We start from the raw sequence: 24,738 nt of genomic DNA, 5'->3' as shown, positions 1-24,738 counted from the left end.
CTCAATACTAACTGCATGAAGCACACATGTAAGCCAACAATGAATAAATAATACGCCACATCACGTGATCTGTCATTAAAGCTTGAATATAGAAGGAAGATTCAGAAGAATTGCCTTTGGCCACAGACAGATCTTAAAAACATGCACACTGCGTTTCCCACTGGGGGAAAAAAATGTCTTAATTGTATATTTGCTCTTTTTTCTGGTTTTGTGCTTCAGTAGGAGAATATGACAGAAGTCTACCTCACTAATGTTACTTCAACATAATATTTCAGGATTAACTCCAATCAGTGCCTCATGATGCAGTGGTGCCCAATTCACCGTTGGCATCCGCCTTGCACCTGGTACTGTCCAATTACATAGCAGCTCCCTACTATTCTGAACTAGAAACAAGAGCAAGAAAACGAATGGATAATTTACATCACCCATTTTAGGCTTAAATACTATTTTGCATGGTAAAGTAAAAACTCAAAAGAATTCAGAAGCTGATTATTACTTACTGTGGAGAATTTATAGATGAATGTAAAAGGAAACCAAAGACCACCTGAAACACAGTGGGATATATAACAGCAATCATCTCTACCCAGACAGCAGTGTGAAGTAAATAACTGCAGACACTTAAAGCTGAACTGAAGTGTGTCTGTATTACAAAATAAGTATTGTTTATAGCAGCTTATATAATATATACCTTGACTGGCAATTAAACTACTCTAAATTTTAATTAATTAAGGAATATCTCCATCATGTTCTAAACATTATTGCTCTAGGACATGCTGAACTATTACTTATTTTCAATTATTCATTTCTCCGTTTGCACAAATATAGTAGGTAATTTTATGGTGTAGTTTACATCACTCCATTCATTAACACTGCAATGTAGTAACCGTTATGGTGAATAAGGTTTTTTGAACAGCTTACTGCCACTGCACTGAGGAAGACAGAAGACAGACTACTTGAAAAATGTAAAGAATTATGTTCATCCATAGAGACAACACCATTATTAACCGACAAGAGCCACCCATTAAATGAGAAAGAGTATACTGTAGGGCACACATTCAGGTACATATCTACATCCAATTCAGGGTTGTGTCACATTATATAAAACTTTTCCTACAATTTTCAGTCAAGGGCTATGGAGTTGGCCGTGTGCTCCTGTGAAGCCAGATACTTAAAGCCAATGTCACATTATGTGACTTCCAGTCATGGGATATGTCGCATTTGCAGACCAAGTCAATTAAAACAACTGAAATTGCTGGGCACATCACATTTGCTGGCTAAGTGGTGACCTTCCAGCAGAGTCACATTCATCCCTTTTTGTGACACCCAGTAGCGTACTGCCTAACAGAACTGGTGCTGTATAAAGGATTAAGAACAATATCGGCACTTCTGTTGTATGTAAAAACACAAGAAATCAGAGAGACAAGTTTCTCTCGTGTTCGTGAAGTCCAAAACCCCTGTGTTGCTTACTGCTTGCCGCTGCATTATACTCATTGTATTTCCAAATGAGCACTGGTTCTCAGCTCTCTTGCACACAAGCCCGCCCTTACAACTAAAGTCAAAATTAAACCAATGAATGCTCATTCAGCAGTATAATGCATATAATGGTAGGATGAGAAATAAAAAATGTGGTGCTTTGGACCTCAAACACAAAAGGGAAACTTGTCTGTCTGATGTCTCGTGTTTTAGGTGCATTGCCAAAATAGGAAGAGAGGGGAAGGAAAAAAAAAAGAAGGCTTTGACTGCAGCTGAATGCACCATACCTATTAACCTTTTGTACAAGGCCTGTTCAGTCAAGCAGCAGGTCATTGGCTGTAACAAAAAGGGGAGAGCATATCTGCACTGGAATGATGACACTCAGTCGGTAAATGTGACAGGCCTATTAATATTTTTGTTGTTTAAGTGGACAGTCTGGCAACAAGCTTGGCAAAGAGCTCAGCAACTGCAATTGGTAAGTCTGACATACCCCATGACTAGAAGTCGTGTAATGTGACATCATGTTTAAAGTCACTTGACAGCTTACATTCTTTGGCAATGCAGGAGAAGATCCAGGTGAACAATAGCAGAACAATGGAATTCTAGGTTGAACACATCTTATTTGGTGGTCAAACTTGTGCCCAAGCACACTTTGAGACAGCAATGTTACACTCACAATAAATTAACAGTGTTCATACCCAAGGCTGTACAAAGAGAAGGAAGTGTGGTTTGGTGGTTATGGGCCTGGACTGTAAATGACATAGTTGGAAGTTTCACATCCACTAATTTCTCACATTGGGACCATGACAGCGATTGTTAAAAAAAACATGAAGACGTGGAAAATTAATGATTAATCTGTAAACCTATTTGTAAATAATTAGATGTATAGGCTTATTCACAATATTATACATTTTCCTCAATTGTGCTTTTTTATTGAACCTTGCCACATCAACAATGAATACAATTTTATATCGTTTATACGGTGAATTTTGAAAATACTCGTGTCAACTGTACAATGTACATCTTGATTTTGAAACTGTTAATCACCATTGAAGATTCAAAAATTAAAAATAAATAAAAAGTATGCCACCTTTAGAGCCTGATCAACGACAGCACCTTTCCTAGCGGTTTAACTGCTTCACCTAGGTGTGTAGCCACTAATCATCTTCGCTCTGTTCTCCAAACAAGTTACTCTGAACTCAGTAGGCGCAGGGAGTCATAGGACACAGAAAGCGAAGAGCAGAGCAGGGTGCGAATGCAATATTGTTATTATTATTAATAATAATAATAGAAAGAGAAACTTTCAAAAGGACTGATCCTGCACTTTATCTGGCAGACAGCATTTTAAAATGTAAATTAAAGTCATTTCACGTGTTAACTGAACAACTGAAAAAACTGATGAAATATCCGTATATAAATGGGATTTCTTTTTTTTTTGTTTCTTCATGTTTCGGCTGTTCCCATTTAGGGGTCGCCACAGCAGATCATCTGTCTCCATCTATCCCTTTCTTTGCCATCGCTTTCTGCCACACCAGATGCCTTCATGTCCCCCCTCGTCTAATCCAGAAACCTCCTCTTTGGTCTTCCTCTTTTCCTCTGGTGTGGCGGCTCCATCACCATTCTTTTCCCGATGTACCCCTCATCTCTCCTCTGCACGTGCACAAATCATGTCAATCTTGCCTGTCTCACTTAGTCATCAAACTGTCGTTCGGGTGTTGTCCCTCTAATATACTCATTCCTAATCCTGTATATCCTCTTTACTCCAAGCGAAAATCGTAGCAGCTTCAACATTGCCACTTCCAGCTATGCATCCTGTCTTTTCTTCAGTTCGACCGTCTCCAAACCATAAAACATAGCAGGTCTCACTACCGTAGGTATTCTTCTGTCACAAATCACTCCTGCCACTCTTCTCCATTCATTCCACCCTGCCTGCACTCTCTACTTCACCGCACTCTCCGTTGCTTTAGACAGCTGAAGTACCTCTGTTCCTTGTAGTCCCGACCTTCCACCACTTTCCCTGTTGTTGACGCACATGTAATCCGTTTTACTCCTGAAGACTTTCAATCCCCTTCTCTCCGGTCTTTACCTCCACCTCTCCATGTCCGTCTCAACCTTCTGTGTACTCTCACTGCAGATCACATTGTCATCCGCGAACATCATAGTCAACGGAGACTCCTGCCTGTCCTCTACTGGAAATGGCTCAGAGTCGATCCTTGATGTAATCCCACTTACACCTTGAACCAGGCTTGTCATTCTCAGCGCATACTTCACACCTCAGTCGCACTATCCTCATACGGATCATGCACCGCCCTCACATACATTTTTTTTGCTACTTCTGACTTCCTCGTACACTACCATAACTCCTCTCTTAGCACCCTGTAGCGGATTTCTTTTTTAACAACACGAAACTGCAAATACTGAATAGCAAACAATTTAAAGCAATGTTCAAATCTTAAATCCTCAGTCTTTTCTCTATGTAAACCCGAGTATTACTTCACAAGAAACAAATATTTGTTGCCACCTACCTGTGGACCTGACTTGTCTTAGTGCCACTGTGGCTTCAAACGTCCTCCTCCTCCCTGTTAATCCCCGTAGATGCCGACCTGTTGCACTACCGTCCAGGCAGCTGCTCGTCCGCACTTACCGCTCACTGCACTCCGACAGAAAACAAATCCGAAAGGCAGGCGAACTGACCGCGATCTGAGCTGCGCAAGTCACGCGCTTTATTCACTGGTCACGTGACTATTTGCCGACTCTAACCAGTCACGTGACACTGCCTTGGGGAGCAGACAGAGTTGGGTTGTTTGTCAAATGCCATAAAAAGAAAGAAAGAGAAGAAGAACTCGAAGTTGCATACTGGACAGTTTCAGTCTCTTTTCATGTACCACGGCGCTGACATTTTTTTTCATATTGTTAATCTCACAAATCGTGTGAGCCATGGCGATGTTCGTATGTTGCGTTTAGTTCAATTTGTCAGGTAAAACTGTGCACTCCAATCACGACGGATGTGAGAGACAATCGCGAAGCCAGAAAAGATGCGGTTCAGGATGATTATTACCCATCTGCCACTCTCCCGCAGACCCATGCCGTTCTAATAGCGTTCAGCCGGACTTCAGCCGTTGAAGCAGCTTGTTTTAAGGGCTGCACATTTTCAGCCTGTTCATCGAGGGATCATTTGCCTTGTTACTCTATTATTTTCTGTGTCTGTTGCGTATTACAGAATCAAACATAATAATAATATCAGTCAATATGTGTACTTTTACTGCTTTGTCTCGTGGCAAGTGGATATTTATTGGTCATCTTGTCTACTTGTTAACTACGGATCAAAAATATTTTTACGAAAACATTTAAGTACAGGTCATTAACAATCAGAAATGTGGTTAATATTCGAACACTTTATCTTCTGCAAGATAGATCACTGATTTGCAGCAGGTATTCAGTCTGCCCCCCTTAGAGACGATTTTCATTGAAAACTTGTTCAGTCTTGGAGCACCACGCCAGTGTTACTGTCCTACTAGGTTACTCACTCACCACTATATTAACTTATTGCTTACTTGGTACGTTTATGAATTAAATTCATCTTACATAAATTATTAGGTACCAGCTCCTCAAATCCCTGAATTGGAATAACATGGAGGACAAAGGGTGAATGTAGGGATTGATTGAATATTATTCCTAAACCCACTTAATGCAATTCAAGGTTGCAGGAAGTCCAGAGCTCTGATAGAACATTAGACAAGCTGTGACGAGAACTGTCCATTCAGCCCAACAAACTCGTCCATCCTATTTATCTAGATTGTCCAGAATAACATCAAGTCGAGATTTGAGGGTCCCTAAAGTTCTTCTTTCCAACATACTACTTGTGAATACATATGTGCCTATGGTTCTCTGTGTCGACAAAAACTTTCAAACATTTGTGCAAATGAACTTAACAAGTTTCCATCCATGCCTCCATGCTCTTGTAGAAGAATTTATTTTTAGGTATCCTAAGCATGTTAACAAGGTAGAAATAAGGAGTTTGTGTTACTGCTTGGCAAAGGCTTGTTATGGTCTGGCCAAGGTTTAATTTCTGACTCTAGTTTATTTTCTTCTTATTCATGTATTTGGTATCTTTTGATTATTCATTTGTCATTTTTGTTAGTATGTTTTTTGTTTTCTTTCTGTTGGGATATTATTATTTCGTAGCAAGTAGTGTCTTGTTTATTGGTTCTTTCTGAATTACTGTATCATATATAATGTTGTCTGTGGACAGAAACTCCTCCTCAGTCTCTCTGAATTTGTCCTCAAGTAGTGTTGGTTTTTTCCCAATTGCAGCACAGAGAACAGGCTGTTGTTGAGATGGCTTGCATCTCTGATAATTTTGTTCACTTGGTGTAGCTGTTCAGGAAGTTAGGGAGTGCACACCCAGTAATGCTTTCAGCTCACTGCACCACTCTTTGCAGTGTCTTGTGGTCCTGTTGCATGCCGTTTCTAAATCATTACTTTCGTTGATGGATGATTCATAGACATTTTCTAGTATCTCTGGGCTAAAACTCTTGAGGCATCTGAGGTGGTAGAGGTGTTGATGTGCTTACTCCAGGTCAGGTCCACTGTGATGTGGACACTGAGGTACGGGAAACTGTCCACTGACTCCACCTGAATTCTGTTAGTAATTATGGGGTGGCAGTTCACCTGTTCTCACAAAGTGCACAATCAGCTTCTTTGTCTTGCTGACATTTAGGAAAAGACTGATGTTCTGACATCTGCGTGAGAGACTCCATTTTATCCAGGTAAGCCAACAGCAAACTTGACAACGATGGTAGGCTTTTTGGCTCCTAGCTTTGTTTTTGACTTGGCATCTTGTTGAATACCATCCATCCATTTTCCAACCCGCTGAATCCAAACACTGGGATCTGCTGGAGCCAATCCCAGCCAACACAGGGCACAAGGCAGGAACCAATCCTGGGCAGGGTGCCAACCCACCGCGGAACACACACAAACACACCAAGCACACACTAGGGCCAATTTAGAATCGCCAATCCACCTAACCTGCATGTCTTTGGACTGTGGGAGGAAACCAGAGCGCCCGGAAAGCGAACCCGGGTCTCCTAACTGCGAGGCAGCAGCGCTACCACTGCGCCACCCTCTTGTTGAATACCTTAAGTAAAATTTATCTGAGAGAACTTTCTTTTGCTTTTGGCTTAAACGTTTTTTCATTCATTTTTTTCTGCCCCTAGTGTGGACATTTTGACTCTTAATAACTAGGCTGCATTTTTGGGCATATGCAGGCCATAAAAGCCTGTCTCTTGAGTTTTGGTTGTGGTCTGTCTACCTGAGATGTTGAGGTCTACTCTTTTAAAACACATATTTGTTGAGAGCATGTCTGGCTTTTGCTTGTTTTATGAAGCCAGTGCTCCTTTTCAAGCTTGTGAATAGACAGGATCATAATAGAACTGGAGCAGTGCCTCACTCCAGCCTTCAGTTTCCATTGTGTTTTGAATTTAAGTTTTTTTTCACATCTTTCATTTTCTCCTGATCCCTTATTTTCTGTGTTGTTTACACTGGTATCAGGCCTCAAAGGTGTGCCAACTACAGAACTAAATGAGACAGCAGTTGGCACAGACTTAACGTTTTGGAATTAACATGCATTAGCTAGCTGCTGTGTTTTTAGCCCCTATTAACTCCGTAGGAAATGCTGGAGATTTTGTTTGAATTTTATTTAATTTTACATTTTGTGTTATTTTTTGATTTTTTTTTCTTTTTTGGTGTAAGGACTCCAGGCCTTTTCACTTAAACTTTAGTGTTAGGATTTGGTAATTTGATACGTATTGTGGGCTCTGAACTTCATTCTATTGTTTATTAGTTTATTCCCCTCATTGTTAATTTATTCTTTTTTTTGTTAGAAGTTTAGAGAATCTTAAATATCAAATTTATAGTATTTATTTTAGTTTTGAATTTCCAGTTACTATTTTCTAAGCCTTCTTAAATATTTTTTGACATTTATAGTTTCTACTTGAGAATTGTTTTAATGGTTGTTTTGGGGTTAAATTGAAACAAAAAACACTACTTTTTGCTATATTCCTACTACACCATTGATGTTTTTTTTTCCTCTTCTCAAGTGGTAGTGGTCCAGTACCTACTGTAGATACGAGGGATATCCAGAAAAAAAAGGTTACAACAGCTGTTAAAAATCGGAAAATGAATATATTTCAACCAAATTTACAGGGTATGTTCCAAAATATGTGTTTATTTCTCAACATAATCGCCGTCAACTTCGATGCACTTCTTCAGCCTGGGCACCAGCTTTTTTATACCCTCGTCGAATACACTCCGCTCCATCTCCGAAAGCCACTTCTCCACTGTTTCCTTCACCTCCTCATCGTTGGAAAAACATTTCCCACCCAAGAATTCTTTCAGTTTGGTGAAAAGGTGAAAATCTGAGGGCGCAAGGTCCGGGTAATAGGGTGGGTGGGTAACAATATCCCATCCAAAGGACACAAGCAGGTCCTGAGTCACACGAGCGGTATGGGGTCTGGCGTTGTCGTGAAGGAGGGACACAACACCACGAGTCAGCATTCCCCTCCTTTTGTCTTTAATCTTTTTTTTTTTCAATTTTTTTAGGGTCTCACAATATGTTTCAGCATTGATGGTGGTCCCTTTCACCATGAAATCCACCAACAAAGCCCCATAATCTTCCGCTCTGAAAACTGAACTTTGAATTTTTTGGCTGATGGGGGAATGGGTATGGTGCCATTGTTGGGACTGCCTTTTGGACTCCGGAGTATAGTGACATACCCAAGTTTCGTTTCCAGTCACAATAGAGTCAAGGAACGCATCACCCTTGATTTCATAACACTGAAGAAATTCACGTGCAGCCAAACCGCAATTTTGGCGATGTTCTGGAGTCAACATTTTTGGCACCCATCTTGCACTCAGCTTCCTGTAATCAAGTTTTTCTGAGACAATTTCACCCATGAGACTTCGTGAGATGTGTGGGAACATTTCATGAAGGGTGTCAATCGTCACACGACGATCACTGCGAATTTTTTCATCAACTTGCTGCAGAAGCTCTTCTGAAACGAGAGAAGGCCTCCCACTCCTTTCTTCGTCATGAGTGTCAGTGCGACCTTCTTTGAACGACCTAACCCACTTGTAAACACGCCGACGTGACATTACCTCAGATCCATAAGTTTCCACAAGCTGACAATGGATCTTGGCCGCAGATTCGCGACGCAAAGTGAGGAACTTGATGACCGAACGAATCTCGCATCGGCGGTAGGTGGAGCAAACGGCCTCAGCAGAGGTTGACGAACTCGCTTGCTGTGATGACATTTCACAACAGACTGATGCGGTCCCGGGCTTATTTGGACCGTTAGGACCCCCTACACGCAGGTATGCCAACCTTCGAAAAAAAAAAAATTCCCTGTAACCTTTTTTTCTGGATATCCCTCGTATATAGCAAAGTACGGGTATTTACTAGTACAAGGTGAGACACAAAAATAACCGTATTGGTAAAAAATATATATTCATTGATGAATTACAGCGTACTAAACATTGTCACCTATATACTCTATGCACCTCTCCACCCTCTCTCATGTGAAATTCCATCTTTAGCCACTCTGATTTTGATCTTTTCCCAATACGCTACCTGAGGTAACTTAAGTAGCATGAAATTAGTTAACCTGCTCAACCTTCTCTACTTTAATTAAGTTTTTCATCTTGCAACTGTATTGTGTCCTTAAGGTCATAATTTTTACCTGCAGCTACATTTAGTTGTCTTTCTAGTCAGACCCCATTTTGTAGTTGTTAGGAACACATTTTTTCATCAGTATATTTTTTTTCCTATTCTGTCCTTGAAAGGTATTTATTTTTGAATCTGAAATTTTATCAGTATACTAGCAAAATACCTGTGCTTCACAGCGGAGAAGTAGTGTGTTAAATAAGTTATGAAAAAGAAAAGGAAACATTTTAAAAATAACGTAACATGATTGTCAATGTAATTGTTTTGTCACTGTTGTGAGTGTTGCTGTCATCAAGGATTTGATTATCATTATTTCTTTCAATCAGGTTTGTATTTGGAGGACGTGTTGTGTTCAAGTTACATTCCGTGTTTGTCAACCGTTATAAAGACAACAGGTTTCATTCATCGAAGTGACTACCCAAATAGGTACTCGTGAATCTAAGACGTTTAACAGGCATTCCCGGTATTAAGTTGTGGAATTGCCTGCAAGTATCTAGTGACAGCATCTCTATGAACTTGTGGATTTGCCTGCGAGTATTTAGCGGCAGCATGTCTATTAACTTGTGGATTTTTCTGTGAGTATTTAGCGACAGCGTGTATGGACGGCCTTATATGGGCAGGCAGTCAATTATGTGGAAGGCGTGGGGATGGGGGACGCAACGCCTCCTCACGCAGCGACCGAACTGCAGGCTATGGATGTATATATGTACGTAAGTAGGATTCAATTATGACTGTTACATTAAATGAAACCAGCTTAACTTTTGTAAGTAACCTGTAAGGAATGAGCCTGCCAAATTTCAGCCATCTACCTACACGGGAAGTTGGAGAATTAGTGATGAGTCAGTGAGTCAGTCAGTGAGGGCTTTGCCTTTTATTAGTATAGATTGACCATTTTGTCTGTGTTTGTTTTTCATGGGCTATTTTTCTGCCTTCATTTTAATTGACAGGGTCAATTTGTCTGTTTGTTCACTATGGTGCTACAAAGCTGCTGGACATGTGATGCACATGTCATGTGACCTGTAACAACAGCATGGCAGCCTGTACTAACTGCAAAACGGGCAGTCAGTTCTAACTAGACATTGAGGATCAGGAGAAAGAATGGAGTAAAAAGACAACACAATGATCAAAACTGTAATTCAAAAAAGAGAACCATCAGAGTCAAATCACAAAACAAAAATGAAAGTCAAAAAGCACAACTTGTGTCAAGAAACTAGTAAATCTGCTATATTTGAGTCAATCTCAGATACTGAATGACTGTTTGGGGTAACCTTTATACTGATGTACTTGACAACATCATGAGTGGCAACGACCCGGCACATCATGGGATACGAGTTCTTGGAGATGACAATGCAAACTCTGCAAAATTGCGACGCCTATTTTCAAAATAAAAAGGCATCGGAAAACATGGTTAAAAAAAAAAAAAACTTCAAAATGAATGTTCTAATTCTGATTACAGAATTAGATTGCTTGAGTGGCAAAACCCCAAAAACATGGCCAAAATTAGATTTCTAGCTTTAGGGTTATGTGGCTGCCAAAAGGAAGACGGTCTCCTCAAGATGGAAAATGGCAGAGCCTCTGGGGATGATATTGCCTACCGTCATTAAAACCGGGAAATGCAGTGCAAAGTTTCAGCACAATTGGTCTATCTGAAAAAGGCTGGAATCGCCCATCCATTGCTAAGGGTGAATCACGAGAAGTGAGGCAAAGCAGTATACTTTAAGTGTGTTTGTTAGGACACAAAGACTTCAGATGGGAATATCTGAAGATGTTTATCCATATAAATGACAAAAAATCTAAGATTTAGAAAAGTATCCAGGCTGATTATTACTGATTTATTAAATGAATAAAGAATTAAAGAATTTAATAAAGAAAAGTTATAGTATATCAAAGTTCACATTAAAAAAGCTTTGTGATGCTGCAAGCTCAATGATTACAAATTTTCATATGTTTTTGTACTGAGGCCACTGCGGCAATTCCCCAATTACTTATCATACTTACAGGGTCTCAATTTGCATAATAAAGGTTACAACATCCAATGAAATTAGGTTATACCAGGCCTGCAAAATTAAACTCCATAACTTCATCTGGCCGCCCGTCGTTTGTTCACCTTTTTTTGGCGTGTCCCTATGTATCGTAAAGCAGGAGTCCACCATTGTGCTGACATCCCAACATCCTTGCTATCTTCTTTCCACGTTTTTGATATCCTGATGGAATCTTTCACCCTTGTTGTTTTTTTACTCACCGCTCCAAGATTTTCAGGGAAAGATTCCAAATGCGGTTCCAGAAAGTGAACTTTGAGACTCACATTGCATCTCAATTCCTAAAACTTAACTAATGCATTTTTCACAATTTCTTTACATTTGGATCTTTATTGTTAACTAAAAACTTATAAATTACTTTTTAGAATGATAGTCAAGTCTCTTTTTCCAGGTTGTTCATCGCACCATCAAATTCTGCATCAGAAATCAGCTTTCTATTATTAGGGCCAGCAAAAATGCCTTCTTTCAATTTACCCTCAGAAAAACCACGAGACCTTTGACACAAATACATAAAATAGGCTACATATTTTGAGAGGTGATTGACAAACTGCTTCATTACATAAAGCTTAATGTGTAGCAGTAGTAGCAGCAGTTTACCTGGATCCAACAAGCTAGGCCTTATGATGTTTTTGGCACCAAACTATACATTTTTTTTTTCTAGCTGGCCATTCCCTCTGTACCCAATGTCAATTCTTGGCTCTGCTATCTCACTCACAGAGAAAACCTGAACATACAATGACATCTGACACTTTCAAGTCCCACATATGAACAAATGGTGCAAATTCTAATTCATTTTCTCAAAAGGATTTTCAAAGTCTTTGTAGGTGTCTTTCAAGTACACAGAATGAAAAAAAGGTATTGATGCATATTTATTACTGTTGTACTGATGCAGAATTATTACTGTCATGAAGACGTAGCATTTTGATCATTGCCAAGTGTCTGCACTAGGCCACTTACATCAGTACAATAAATCAAGGATCCCCGTTTCGTGAAAAAGCTGTAAACTTTTCTCCTCTGCTTCAGTACCAAGAGACAGTTGTGTCTGGATGTAAGCCTGTTTTGTCTAAACGCAACCTTGAAACAGTGATACCTGCTTTTATAACCTCTCGTCTAGATTACTGCAATGCGATTCTTTTTGGAATTAGCCAGGCCTCCATTGCTCGCCTACAGCTGGTGCAAAATACCGCTGCTCAATTTTTAACTGGCACAAGAAAGCATGAGCACGTTACCCCAACTTTGGCTTCCCTTCACTGGCTTCCAGTTCTTTTTCGAATCCATTTTAAGATCCTTGTATTTGGTTTTAAATCCTTTAATGGTTGTGCCCCATTTTATTTGTCGGAACTGCTGCACCCTTATGTACCGTCTCGCTCTCTCCGGTCAGCAGACCAGATACTTTTACGTGTTCCTGAGACATGACGCAAACTCCGAGGTGATCGAGCTTTTTCAGTTGCAGCTCCTAAACTCGGGAACGATTTTCCGTTGCACGTTAGGCAGGCTCCTTCACTTGCTGTCTTTAAATCTTATTTAAAAACACATTTTAACTCCCTGGCCTTTAACCCAGTATGATATTTTGACTGTGTACTTTTTATTATGAATCTCTTCAGCTCTTATGTGTTTCTGTTTTTTTTACCCTTTGGTTATTGAGTGTCTGATATGTTGGGTTTTTTATTGTACAGCACTTTGGTCAGCCTTGATGTTGTTTTTAAAGTGCTTTATAAAGAAATAAGTAAATAGCGTTTAATTAGAACCCGAAAAGCTCTGCAGTATCTTTGAGAAGGCATAGATCTCTTACTAATATTCTGACCTTATTATCGAATAAAATAATTGTTTTGTTTTATATGTTAATATGAGAAAATATTACATTCAAACAAATTATCATTAAAATAAAATATTGATATTTAATTAACAATAGTGCAAAAACATTTAAAAAAACTATAAAATGTGTTTTGTAAAAAAAAGGTATGTGATTGAGAAAAATGGTTTTCATTTTTTAATTTACCACAAAAAAATATAAACATTTGTAATAAATTTTTTTCAATGTATACATGTCATGACGATCAGGGCCAAACCTTAAATATAGTAACAAAAGAATTAAAAGAAAGAGTACTTTTAAAAAACTACAACTGCAGCTCAGAAAAAGTTGGAACAGATTGGAAAGTACAAATAAAAAAAGAAAGCAGTGATTAGTAAATGATATTACATGATCTTTGACCTGCATTGTTTCATGTAATAACTAATGAATTGTATTTTTTTTTCTTCAAATATAAATGTGTATCGATTTGCATACTTGCAACATGTTCCAAAAAAGGTTTGGAAAGTAATGATTTATCACTTTGTAATGTTGCCTTTCCTTCTCACAACACATTAATTGAACATGAACCTAAGACGTTACTTTATTGAGTCTTTCAGGTACAAGTTTGGCCCATTCTTCTTGCAAACAAGTCTTAAATTGTGCAACAGTATGGGGACTTTGCTGTTGCCTTTTGTGTTTCAAAACACATCACCCATTCTTAATTGGGGACAAGTCAGGACTGCAGACACACCAGCTGAGCACTCACACCCTCTTCTTACGCAGCTTTACCCCTCTAATGCATGCACAATGTGTTTTTGCATTATCTTTTTAAAATATGCCTGGGCGTCCATAGATAGGATGTCATCTTTCCGGCATTATATGTTGCCCCAAAAATCTGTATGTACTTTTTGGCATTAAAAGGTGTCTTATAGAAGTGCAAGTCCTGGCCCAGAGCACTGATACAATCCCAGACCGTCACAGACGTGGACTTCTGGACTTATACTGTAACTAGTAACAGTCTGGATGGTCCTTTTCATCTTTGGGCTGGAGGACACGATGTGCATTTCTTCCAAAAAACACCTGAAAAGATTTTTCTGACACCAACAGTTCTGGCATGTGTTGCCTCAATGGCAACAATGGATTTTTATTTACGAAAAAATTAAGTTGATAAGACTTAAAATTAAATATCTTGTCATTATACCCTTTCTGATGGATTTTAAAATCGCTTTGTTTTTATTTCCATTTTCTAAACCATCCCAACCCTTTCTGTACATATGACATCACCAAAGAATAAATACAATAAACTTCACCATATTAAGTGGGAATGTACACACAGTAAGACTTACAAAGACTCCTGTGCAGTTTAGCTGTTTCATTTGATAAATAATTACGTTATTTGCTAGCATTTGCTTTATCTTTCTTGTTTATACTTTTTTCACATAATGAGTAACCAACATACTAAATTTACAAATGCCCTCCTGCAAAGCTTGACATTCCCCTCGTATATGTGCGCTATGTTCAACGAGGCTGAAGTTGGAGACTTATTCGCTTCCTGCCAGCTACATACCTTGTGCAAAAAAGTTACCTCTTCCTCGTCTTTGGCGTACAAACTTGCGAGCCGGCTTCACGCAATAAGTATATTACACCAGGCTTTGGAAGTGTAAAGCCATGAGCGAGCACACGAAGACTGGCAAAATGTTCCGAATGGCGACCCGTAGATACCTGATTAAAATCCCCGCCTTCATTTCGTGAGTGCTAACTCGTAACTGTGACGTCATCCTGGAGTCGCTCTTGACAGTTGCAGGTTCCAAGATGGCGTTTGCAGTAGGTCGGATTCCTCTGCTTTTTTCAGCCGTTGGTTTCCCAAGAAGTACTAATTTATTACGTAAAAAGGTAGTGAGCAACACTGGCCCAGCACTGGCTCGTACGGCTGTGTGCTCATCGACAGGAGCAATTTTACCAAAGCCAGTAAAGGTAAGAGCCGAAATATATGTTGTGTACGGTTAGAAGAAAAATAAAACGGAACACCCACGAAGTTGTTTTATTGTTGAACTTTTCTGGTAATATAATAACACTGTAGGTTACCGTGACCGAATTTAGATCAGAAGCTTTTCGACTGTTAAGGACGGGGTGTGTCTGTCATTTTGATTGATTGTAACATTCTGTCCGGTTGTCAGTCTATTGGGATGGTTACCGAGATGTTTGAGTGACAGCTATAACCGCCAATCGGTAAGCTAGTTCTGTGGAACGGGCAAGGCACCAGGAAGAGAATCTGCGAGCCTCATATTGGAATTGCATGTTATATGTGGACCTACACGCCCCCTTTTTTTATTAAAATAAGCCAAGCTGAAAACCGGGGACGTCACTTTCTTTAAGAAAAAAATCACACCACCCTGTCACATTCTGTGTTTGAACAAGCTCCCATGATCGCTGTGGTTGACGCCCTCGACAGTAACTAGCCATTAACCCTCCTCTGGCTGCAGTGGGATCAACTTTGGCCCCATAAATATTTTTTTCTTTATGTAGGAAAGTTGTACACTTCTCCTCTTTAATGATTAATATACAAAAAGGTTTTCCTAAATATTTACACAGTATTCACTTTCCGAATTTATAGCATTCACCGTTCATGGGGGTCAAATATAAATGTCTAGAAAAAAATCTAATCGTATCAGTTTTATTTTTTGCTTTTTCATACTTGAATACCCAATAACAAGCATTTTGTCCAAAATCTAAAGACAATAAATGTAGTAGGAGATGCGCAGTTCGTACGTTTCTTCATTTGTCCGGAACGCACAAAGAGTGAGTGAACCCGCCGTTGGTGTGAATTGAAAACACCAAATCAGTAAGGACTCGTGTTGCTTTGAGTACGAGTAGTTCCTTTCATTAATCATTAAAGTGATTATTATTATTTGTTTTGTATCAATTGGATAAATGTTTCTTTTGAAATAAATAGAAACTTTTTGAATTTTTTGATTTATTTCTTTACTGTTACATGAATGCACAATTAAAGGAAAATTATTTTATATTGGAGTTTTATTGGCCGTATGTAATAAAGGGGTAGCAGTTAAAGAAAACCATTTAAAATAAGTAAAATGCATTTAAAAAAAAACAACTTTGCCGTGAAATTTGACATCATTTCATTTGACGGTGTTTGAAGACACATTTCAGCCAGAGGTGCAGGGGGCTTTGTGGTTTCTTTTTATTTTTCTCCAGTCTCAATATAAGAATTTTTACTAAATGTAAATGTTAGAAATTCTGCACATACAGGCCCAACCCCACTACTCCAGCAGAGGGTCAGCAAGTGCCAGTTCCTATCTGGATTTCTCATTGGGAGAAACACCCCGGAGTGGGGTGCTAGTCCATGCCAGATTACACACACGCACACAGTCACTCACACTTGACCACTTTAGAGCTGCCAGTCTGCCTTCAACGGTATTGTTGTTAATTTCATTGAGATGTAAAAGGCTTGATTAGTTTTTTTTTTTTGTTTGTTTTTTAAAGAGTATAACAGTACAGTGCACCTTATATTTAAGGCTGTAAAATCATTTAATGCATTAGTGGGGACAAAAAGATTGGTGGTGTATTCAAAATAATGTTACACACAGATCAGTACAGAAAGTTGGCAGGTTTTTTTTTTCTTCAATCAGTGGTTGAAGGGATTGCTGTTTTAAAAAAAATAAGAATATTTTGAAAATAATTGGGTGATCCGAATTGAAGTAGTAACTTGCTTTTATATATCTGCTTTCCTTTCACCCTAGACCTCATTTGGCCTTGTTCGTATGACTATTATTGTTGTGCCCTTCCTGTACCTCGGCACACAAATCAGCAAGAGCTTTGCAGCCCTCTTGGAAGAGCATGACATATTTGTTCCAGAAGATGATGACGACGATGATTAAGTGGTAAGGTGCAGCAATTACATATGGAAAGAAAGGTGCACGTTTTCAGGTCTAGCATCTCGGTTTACCACCTGTCAGTCGGTTGGATTTCTATATAATTTTAGTTATTAAGCTCATTTCCTGTCACATAAGCAGGTTTGGAATATTTAATGAATGATGGAATAACTCCTGTATGGATTTATTTGATTTTATTAGTGGCTGCATGGGCATAATTTAGTACAAAGGTGCCTTCGTTCTGTCCTGGGGCACCACTATCGCTGCAGGTTTTCATTCCAACCAGTTTCACAAATATAGTTGTCTTATTCCTGAATGATCTAATTGTTTAATTAGTCTTTTACTTCTTTTTTCTTTTTTTTGCATTGAGACTATGTACTAGTATATGTACATTTAAAGAAAACTCAGAAGTTAGCATTTTTTGCCATATCTTTAGACCAGGGGTGCCCAGCTCCAGTCCTGGAGGGCCGCAGTGGCTGCAGGTTTTCATTCTAACCCTTTTCTTAATTAGTGCTCTGTTTTTGCTGCTAATTAACTTTTTGTAAATTCATTTTAATTGAGTTGCTTTTTTAACATTTGTTCCCTTGAATTTCTTCATCGTTCTTCTGAATTTCTTCATTTCTTTCCTTAAATGGCACCCAAACAGAGTGAAATGTGAAGTGAGTGAGCCAACAGAAGACCAACTAAGTCAGGGCCTCAAACTCCAACCAATTTCACTCCAACTAGTTGCTTAATAAGGCGCTTGAGTCTGTCGTTAATTAAACCTGTTCTTTAATTCCATGGCTTGTGGCTGCTTTCATTGTGCAATAGCAGACATTTCCGAAATTGTGGATTTTCTCTTTTCTAAGAGAAGATCAGCATTCCTGAGATCTTTACTTTTCTTTATTTTCAGATATTGTATGATGGTCACAGTTTGCTGGTCGCGTTTTGGCTCATTTTGTATCTCATTATTGTTTTTCTGCTAATTAAGGAAAAAGAAACAATTAATGTAAGGGGACTGAGCCTTCAAGAGCAAGTCAATTAAAATGAATTCAAAAGGAGTTCATTAGCAGCAAAAACAGGTCACTAATTAAGAAAAGGGTTAGATTGAAAACCTGCAGCCACTGCAGCCCTCCAGGACTGGAGTTGGGCACCCCTGCTTTAGACAATTGATGATTAGTGAAGACCAGTAAAGACACAGTTGTGAAAAACACTGAACACTAAAGGAAAACAGCTACTTCAGTATAAATGTCACGTGTGAGTTAATTGATAAGGAGAATCTTAGGTTACCAGTTTTATCACGAGGCACACTTATTCAGACAGCCATTTTGTAACCATTCTTTTTCAGTTTTAGAATTCATTCTGTTCTGTAAACCCGAACTGGTTTAAGTAGTTTTTGAAAAGAGTGCAGGCTAGGAGAGAAGCATCTTGTCCAAGGCAGGAGCATCTCCTAGATGAGGACCAGCCTAAATTGCTCTCACATCTCCAAACATATGGCACCAGTTACCCTAACACTTCTACACCTGGAGAGAAGCACATTGAGCACATACAGACAGCCCACATGTAGCCATGAGGCACAGGTATGACTTCGGAGTGGTAGATCGGTGAAGTAGTCGTGCTGAGTATTGCATTACCCCTCTACCCTTTGTAATCTTTAGCCTCATCGGAGTATGCAGAAGAAACACACAGGTAGAATGAATAAACTACTCCTAGACAAGAGCCCATTTTAGGAGTCTAGGACCCTGGGCCTGTCGGGCAGCTATGCCAATGCTTGTGTCTTACTGTATAGCTTACTGTTGTAACAGTAATAGCTTGAATAAAAACACATCCTCGTAAGCACATTGCCAACATGTTGGAGAGCTCCTTATTATAGACCATAATTATCAGTTGTTTTCAGTTTTTAGGTGGTTTCTACCAAGCAAATGTATCAAATCATTTTCTTAAGAAGTGGTTAAAGTGTAAGAATCCATAACAGAAAATCATTACGTGACACAGCTTACCTGCTAAAACTGCTATTTACTAAAGGGAAAACTACTGCAGTTGCAGATTTAATTCAAGGGTTATTAGCAATTAAAATTTATTTCCGCTTATCTGGCTGTCCTGAACAATGTAATGTACGTTCTTCAGCTGCTTGTTGCTCGTAACTTTCCTTGCCTTGCTATGACTTGCAGATGAAGAATGAGTCACCCAGAGTATTTCAGAACTGTATTATGATGTTGTAATTGCAACGCAGGCTTTTTGAGCACCTAGTTAGCATCCATAGTAGAGAAACCATAGACGGTTTACAAGTGAACCAACAGGTACCAGAAAGAGGAAGGCTACCCAGCTGAGGTGCTGCTTGGGATATTCATAGAGGGACTGATCAATGCTTAGAGGGGGTCTGGGCGGCGTCTGCACAAGTAAACAACTAGCATCATCTTGCACATTTTTAGTATGCATTTGATCAACCCCTTGGAGTAGAATTGTGTAAGTAGCAGTAGTGGGTAGAATACATTGTGGTATTCACAGCGTTAATTAAACCCTTCCACTGATGTAACGAAATATAAAAAGTGAATAAGCTATAGGGAATGCTATCATTTAGGAGATGCATACTTTAAATAGGGTGGCATGGTGGTGCAGTGGGTAGCACTGCTGCCTCGCAGTTAGGAGACCTCGTTCGTTTCCCGGGTCCTCCCTGCGTGAAGTTTGCATGTTCTCCCCGTGTCTGCATGGGTTTCCTCCCACAGTCCAAAGACATGCAAGTTAGTTGCATTGGCGATCCTAAATTATCCCTAGTGTGTGCTTGGTGTGTGTGTGCCCTGCGGTGGGCTAGTGCCCTGCTCGGGGTTTGTTTCCTGCCTTGTGCCCTGTGGTGGCTGGGATTGGCTCCAGCAGACCCCCGTACACCCTGTAGTTAGGAAATAGCGGGTTGGATGATGGATACTTTAAATAGATGAATTGTATCATCCACAGATAACACAGTCTACAGACAGAAGCCACGGTACTTGGTACTGCTGAGCGTCATCCCCCAGAAAAGTCACTTTTAATGACAAACACGTACACACACAGTGTGTGCAGCAATACTCTCATGGCTATTTCATCATGCAAATCAAGGTGGTTTTCTTGCCATGAATCAATTTGCTAAAGCACACAACGCCACAGACCAGCACTGCAGCTCTAGTTAGCGAGAGGCTTAGAAGGCTGACAATCGGACTAAAAATTTGAACATATTGTGCACTGGTTGTGCCTTAACACTAGAATCCCTGAAGCATACGATTTTTTTCGTTGTCCCTGACCTCCTTAAATTTTCCTGACATATGCCAAGAAGCTCGTAGCGCCTTTTCACTGTGCTAATAGTCCACGTCTGTCTTGAAAACGTGTGGATTAGCAGAAGGCAGCCTGCTACACCCACCACCCTCCCTCCATTCAGTCTGGTGAAGGCATCGCCCTGCTGCAAGCCTCACAGCTGAAGTGTTTATCTGGCGATGTGTTTGTAAGGAATTATATAAGTAATGAAATACCGTTATCTGAAATGCATACATTTCATGTGTTCTACGTGTCGACAACAGTCTGTGTAAATATAGAATGACAGAGGAAATGCCGAACACCCCATCAAAACAGAAAATGTTTGCATATTTTATACTAATAACGACATAATGTTGACGTGAAGTGTAGGATGTGTGAAGACTGAAGCTCAAATATCCAGTAAACACTTTCACAAAATGTGTAACAAAACAAGTATGGTAATAAAACCAAAGAAAACCAAAATTGCTCAAGTGACATGTTGCTGAAGCCCAACTATCAGTCGGTACAAAGTAAAAGACATTTACACACACGTGTGTTTGCCTGTTACATTTTCAGCCAGTTGTCACAGTGGTAACACTGCTCCATCTCAGATCTATGCAGCGTTTGCAGTGGAAAAGCTACGTATTAGCAACCTCGAGATAATCGTTTTGAGTCTCGTGTTGTCCCTCTATTTAGAGCTTTGAGTTGTCTGCTACTATTATCATATCATAAAAACATACATTTGATGTGAGTCTGTAACATCCTGTGTAAATTTATGGTACTTGTAAAAGTTAGTGCTAAAGGGATAAACGCAGACATACAAACGCAGCTCAATCATTTCTTCTTCTTGCAGTGTCTATGGTGAATGTTACTTTTCCTCACACACAGACATTCACGTCAACATGTCATTTGAACAATTTTTTCTATTCAAGAATCCAAGAGTAAAACTGAATAAAAAAAAAAAAAATCATCCCTTTTGTCTTTTCACGGGATTCGAACTGGCAACCTTCCGATTGCCAGTGCAGATCCCTAGCCTCCGAGCCACCACTCCGTTACACTCGCACTCCAAGTGCCGTCTTTATGCCAAGCTCTGCAACTTTGTGTTTAAACAGCGTCTACTGTCCCTGTAAAGTCTGAAACACATAACGCCACTTCTGAGCTGGAATAAAATGTCACACACTGAATCCTGGGCCTGATCATAGTTGGGGAGGTAATTCAGTTGGACTCTACTTAATGCCATCTTAGTGGGTTGAACCAGACAGGTTTTCTCTAATGCCCAGAATTGTTGTGTTTGTATTTTAAACTGGTTACACTTGCTGGTTTGCAGTTGTTGTGCTGTAACTGGTGATGCCTGTCTCCATTTTCCAGATACCATATCTTGAAGTTACGTCAGGAGCAGGACCGTTTGGGACTGGCAGACCTCAAACTGCAATGAAGTCTGGGCAGTAGAAAATCCAAGTGGTGGTGAACTTTTGAATTCTGAGCTCCCACTTGCCTGTTCACCTGACAATCCAGCTACAGTTTTATTGAAGACAAATGGGTGTGTAAAAGTCTACGCAAACAAATTGGAAATATTGGAGTAGGGTTTTTTTTTTTTTTTTCCTCCTCTAGAAGGGGAACGAAAGAGGGATGTCCCCACAAAAATAATCTGCAGATTATGTACATTTATAAATCCAGGAATTATGTTTTCCATTGAACCATTTATTTATCTAATCATGATGATTGCGTCATCTTTGTGGAAATAATCATGTTAGATGTTTGTTCTGTGCTGCTTCAACTGTATTTTCTTTTTATTTTAAACCAGATTTAAAAGTGTAGTTGTTGTTTAAAATCAAAGGCATTATCTCATTTTGTGGATGGTTTCATTTCTCAAACTCACATCATTTTCAGTTTATTTCATATGTCATGCACACATAAGCATTTTTTGATTTTCTTCTGAAAACCTTTAGTGACTGGCTGTAAGTGATATTTCAGTACCTTACATTTCTGTTGTAAACTTATTTCTTGTTTGCTAATGAACTCCATAGCATTCTTTAAAGCACTACATGAAAACTGCAGTTTTCCCTTAATATTCTGAGCAGAATTTAAATACCCAAGTCTTGACGTTACTACTTGACCTATACAGCTGTATGGCACAGTCAGTTCCCAGAGAAAAATCTCAGTTTTAAATCTGGATAGTATCAACGTGCATGTCCTGTGTTATCTGCCTGTTTTTCAGCTTTTAATTTGGTAACTTTAAATTAAAATATGTTTTGGAATGGAGTTACAAGCATTGGCCTCTCATTTTCTGAAAGGTGGATGAGTGGTTTTGAATTTATTAAATTGGTTGTATATTGAAGAGACTCACAGTGCCACATTTAGGTTCACATTCTGACTTCAGGGGGGTCTATATGGGAGTTATGGTCTCCTCAAGCATTCAGATCTTTCTGCCACATCCTAAAAATGGGCCTGGTGTTAGTATGCCCTGTAGCAGTGACGTGCGGTGAGGTTCATGGCTGGTGAGGCACGGACTCCTTCAGATTCAGATTTACAAATCTATGAACCCAAAACACTAGCTGCTTATTCACTATTCATTTGGCAGTCAGCATGCACATTGACTACTGGTTATGTTTCATATCTCATCAGCATTCCTTACACACACACACACACACACACACACACACATAGGTAAGGTACATATTTGGCCAAGAAAGATCATTACATTCATAGCGGCAAGAGAGAGAGCGCACATTTGCTCCTCATCCTCCATGTGTTCTAAATTTGCTGCTGCAATTCCATAATTCATACTCATTCAATACAAATGAAAGTATAGAGAGGTGTACGAAAAAAACTGATTTCAATTTGACCTTAATTAAAATATATTTAGTTGTTTTTAAAAGCTTTTAATTCTGATGCTTTAAATTTTTTTAATACAGACTGTTTAACAAAAGGATAACAAGAAAAACAAAAGAATATTTTATTTAAGGTCAAAATGTAGTTTTTAAATATTAGATTTTTTTCTTAGTCTGATGCCACTTTTTATAAAATTGAAAACCGTTTGTCAGTGAAGTCCATGTGCCCATCCTTCTCCATGAAAATCTCCCTCACTTTCTTTTAAAAGTCCCTCCTTATTTTCCTTTAGTTTTGTCTTAATCTTCCATTTTGGCAGGCAGTAAGAACAAAACAATAAAAATGAACGGACCACTGCAGTGCACTTGGCTTTCTGATATCGCTAACTTATCGGCGCCTCTGTGTAGAAGAACAGCAGCAACGAGAACCTGTTGGGCTCACATGCGCCCCTTTGGTGGGGAACGGTACTGTCTGCCTCACGTTGTGCCTTTTCACTGCGGTTTTATGTCCGATCAGCAAGACGCAAGACTGAATATGTCACACACATTTATTAAAGATATTAGAAAGTCAGGGTGTATAATAAACGTGTCTGCAAACCTTATATTGGCAACATACAGAGAGACGGCAGCAGCAGGCACGTGCCAATTGCAGGCATCAACCCAGACTGTGAGGGAGAGCGCAGTCCGAGGTGAGGCGAGGCTCGTCACTGTCGCACCTCGCTTTTCTCCCCTGTATTTGAACAGGAAATGCGCAAATACAGTGATTTTGACTATACAAATTATCAAAATTATGGAATCATACAGAATGCAAATTTATAGCACAGACCACCAAAAAGTTTTTTTTTTTTTTTTTTACTTTTTATGATGTGTTTCCCCTGACCGCACGTCCCTGCCCTGTAGTAGAGGGTTCATTGGTTAAGCTTGGTGCATGCATTTTGTTGACTGCCTCTGTGACTCCCTTTTGGAATATGTAAGAAAGAAACATGTCACTAATCAAGAGGTACATATATATTTTTAAAAAAGGGATATTCTGCCCCTTCCGATTGAGTTAATGGGATAGATTACACAGTGGAAAATGTGTGACAACAAAATTATTTGCCCTTGCTGGATCAAGTCACCATTAGGTAAGTGCATGTAATAAGTTGACCTCTCATTAGCCGCTTTTCCACTGCATAGTACGGCACGACACGGTTCAATTCAGCTCACTTTTGCGGGGTTTTCCACTGGGAACAGTACCTGGTACCTGGTCCTTTTTTTAGTACCACCTCAGCCGAGGTTCCAAGCGTGCCGAACCGTTACCAAAATGTGACGTGTAAACTCTGCTGGTCACTGATTGGCCGGAGAAAATCGTCATTACTGCGTCACTGGCTATTCTTTTCTTTAAAGGTACAGACACGCGGAAGTTTCGAAAGTTCTCCAGCCACTGTGCGATTGTAAAACCGGGAACAATCACATCCCACCACTCTGAAGCACGGTTAAATGTCCAAACAGATGGTCTGTTGCGGCGACTTTTTTGCAAAATGTGGAAGATCTGTAATATACAGAATCAGCATTTTAATGTTACACTGGCAGTTAAGTTCATTTTATGCTTTGCAACAGTGATAAAAGTTAGCTAGTGATGTGCTTTTTTTAGATGCTTACCCTTGCGCGTCGAGCTAAAGTGTTGTCGTTGTCTGCGTGTTGTTAAAAGTTCCAAGGTGTCACGGCAGTAGAGGCGGCGCAACTATAACGACACGTGAATAATTCCGCCCAC

General features: G+C 39.5%; 2 protein-coding genes across 4 annotated transcripts in view; one reads left to right on the top strand and one right to left on the bottom strand.

The window, feature by feature from the left end:
• The window catches only part of naga (N-acetylgalactosaminidase, alpha), a 42,352-nt gene extending 27,630 nt beyond the window's left edge, over positions 1-14,722 (bottom strand). The window contains exon 1 of one of the 3 annotated variants that reach the window (XM_039765648.1): positions 14,592-14,722. The gene's annotated coding sequence lies outside the window, so the exon portion shown is untranslated. Of the gene's footprint in view, positions 1-3,998; positions 4,199-14,591 lie in introns of those variants that run through there. The other 2 variants (XM_039765645.1, XM_039765646.1) reach the window with 2 other exon arrangements.
• Positions 14,723-14,779: 57 nt separating this feature from the next.
• Positions 14,780-22,419, top strand: smdt1b (single-pass membrane protein with aspartate-rich tail 1b). The gene is made up of 3 exons (XM_039765649.1): positions 14,780-14,998; positions 16,783-16,923; positions 21,526-22,419. Exons 1-2 carry the CDS (start codon positions 14,837-14,839, stop codon positions 16,918-16,920), a joined length of 300 nt encoding a protein of 99 aa, XP_039621583.1. The 5' UTR covers positions 14,780-14,836; the 3' UTR covers positions 16,921-16,923; positions 21,526-22,419.
• Positions 22,420-24,738: the final 2,319 nt, after the last annotated feature.

Source organism: Polypterus senegalus, chromosome 10, assembly GCF_016835505.1.
Source record: "Polypterus senegalus isolate Bchr_013 chromosome 10, ASM1683550v1, whole genome shotgun sequence".
NCBI classification, from domain to species: domain Eukaryota; kingdom Metazoa; phylum Chordata; class Cladistia; order Polypteriformes; family Polypteridae; genus Polypterus; species Polypterus senegalus.
Note: the sequence above shows the minus strand (reverse complement) of the source record. Positions and strands in the feature narration are given on the sequence as shown.

What these genes read in the sequence shown, in the direction of transcription:
- smdt1b (XM_039765649.1), top strand. Translation starts at nt 14,837, where the DNA reads ATGGCGTTTGCAGTAGGTCGGATTCCTCTGCTTTTTTCAGCCGTTGGT. An exon ending in TTTTACCAAAGCCAGTAAAG is followed by an intron (nt 14,999 to 16,782) that starts GTAAGAGCCGAA and finishes CTTTCACCCTAG; the next exon opens with ACCTCATTTGGCCTTGTTCG.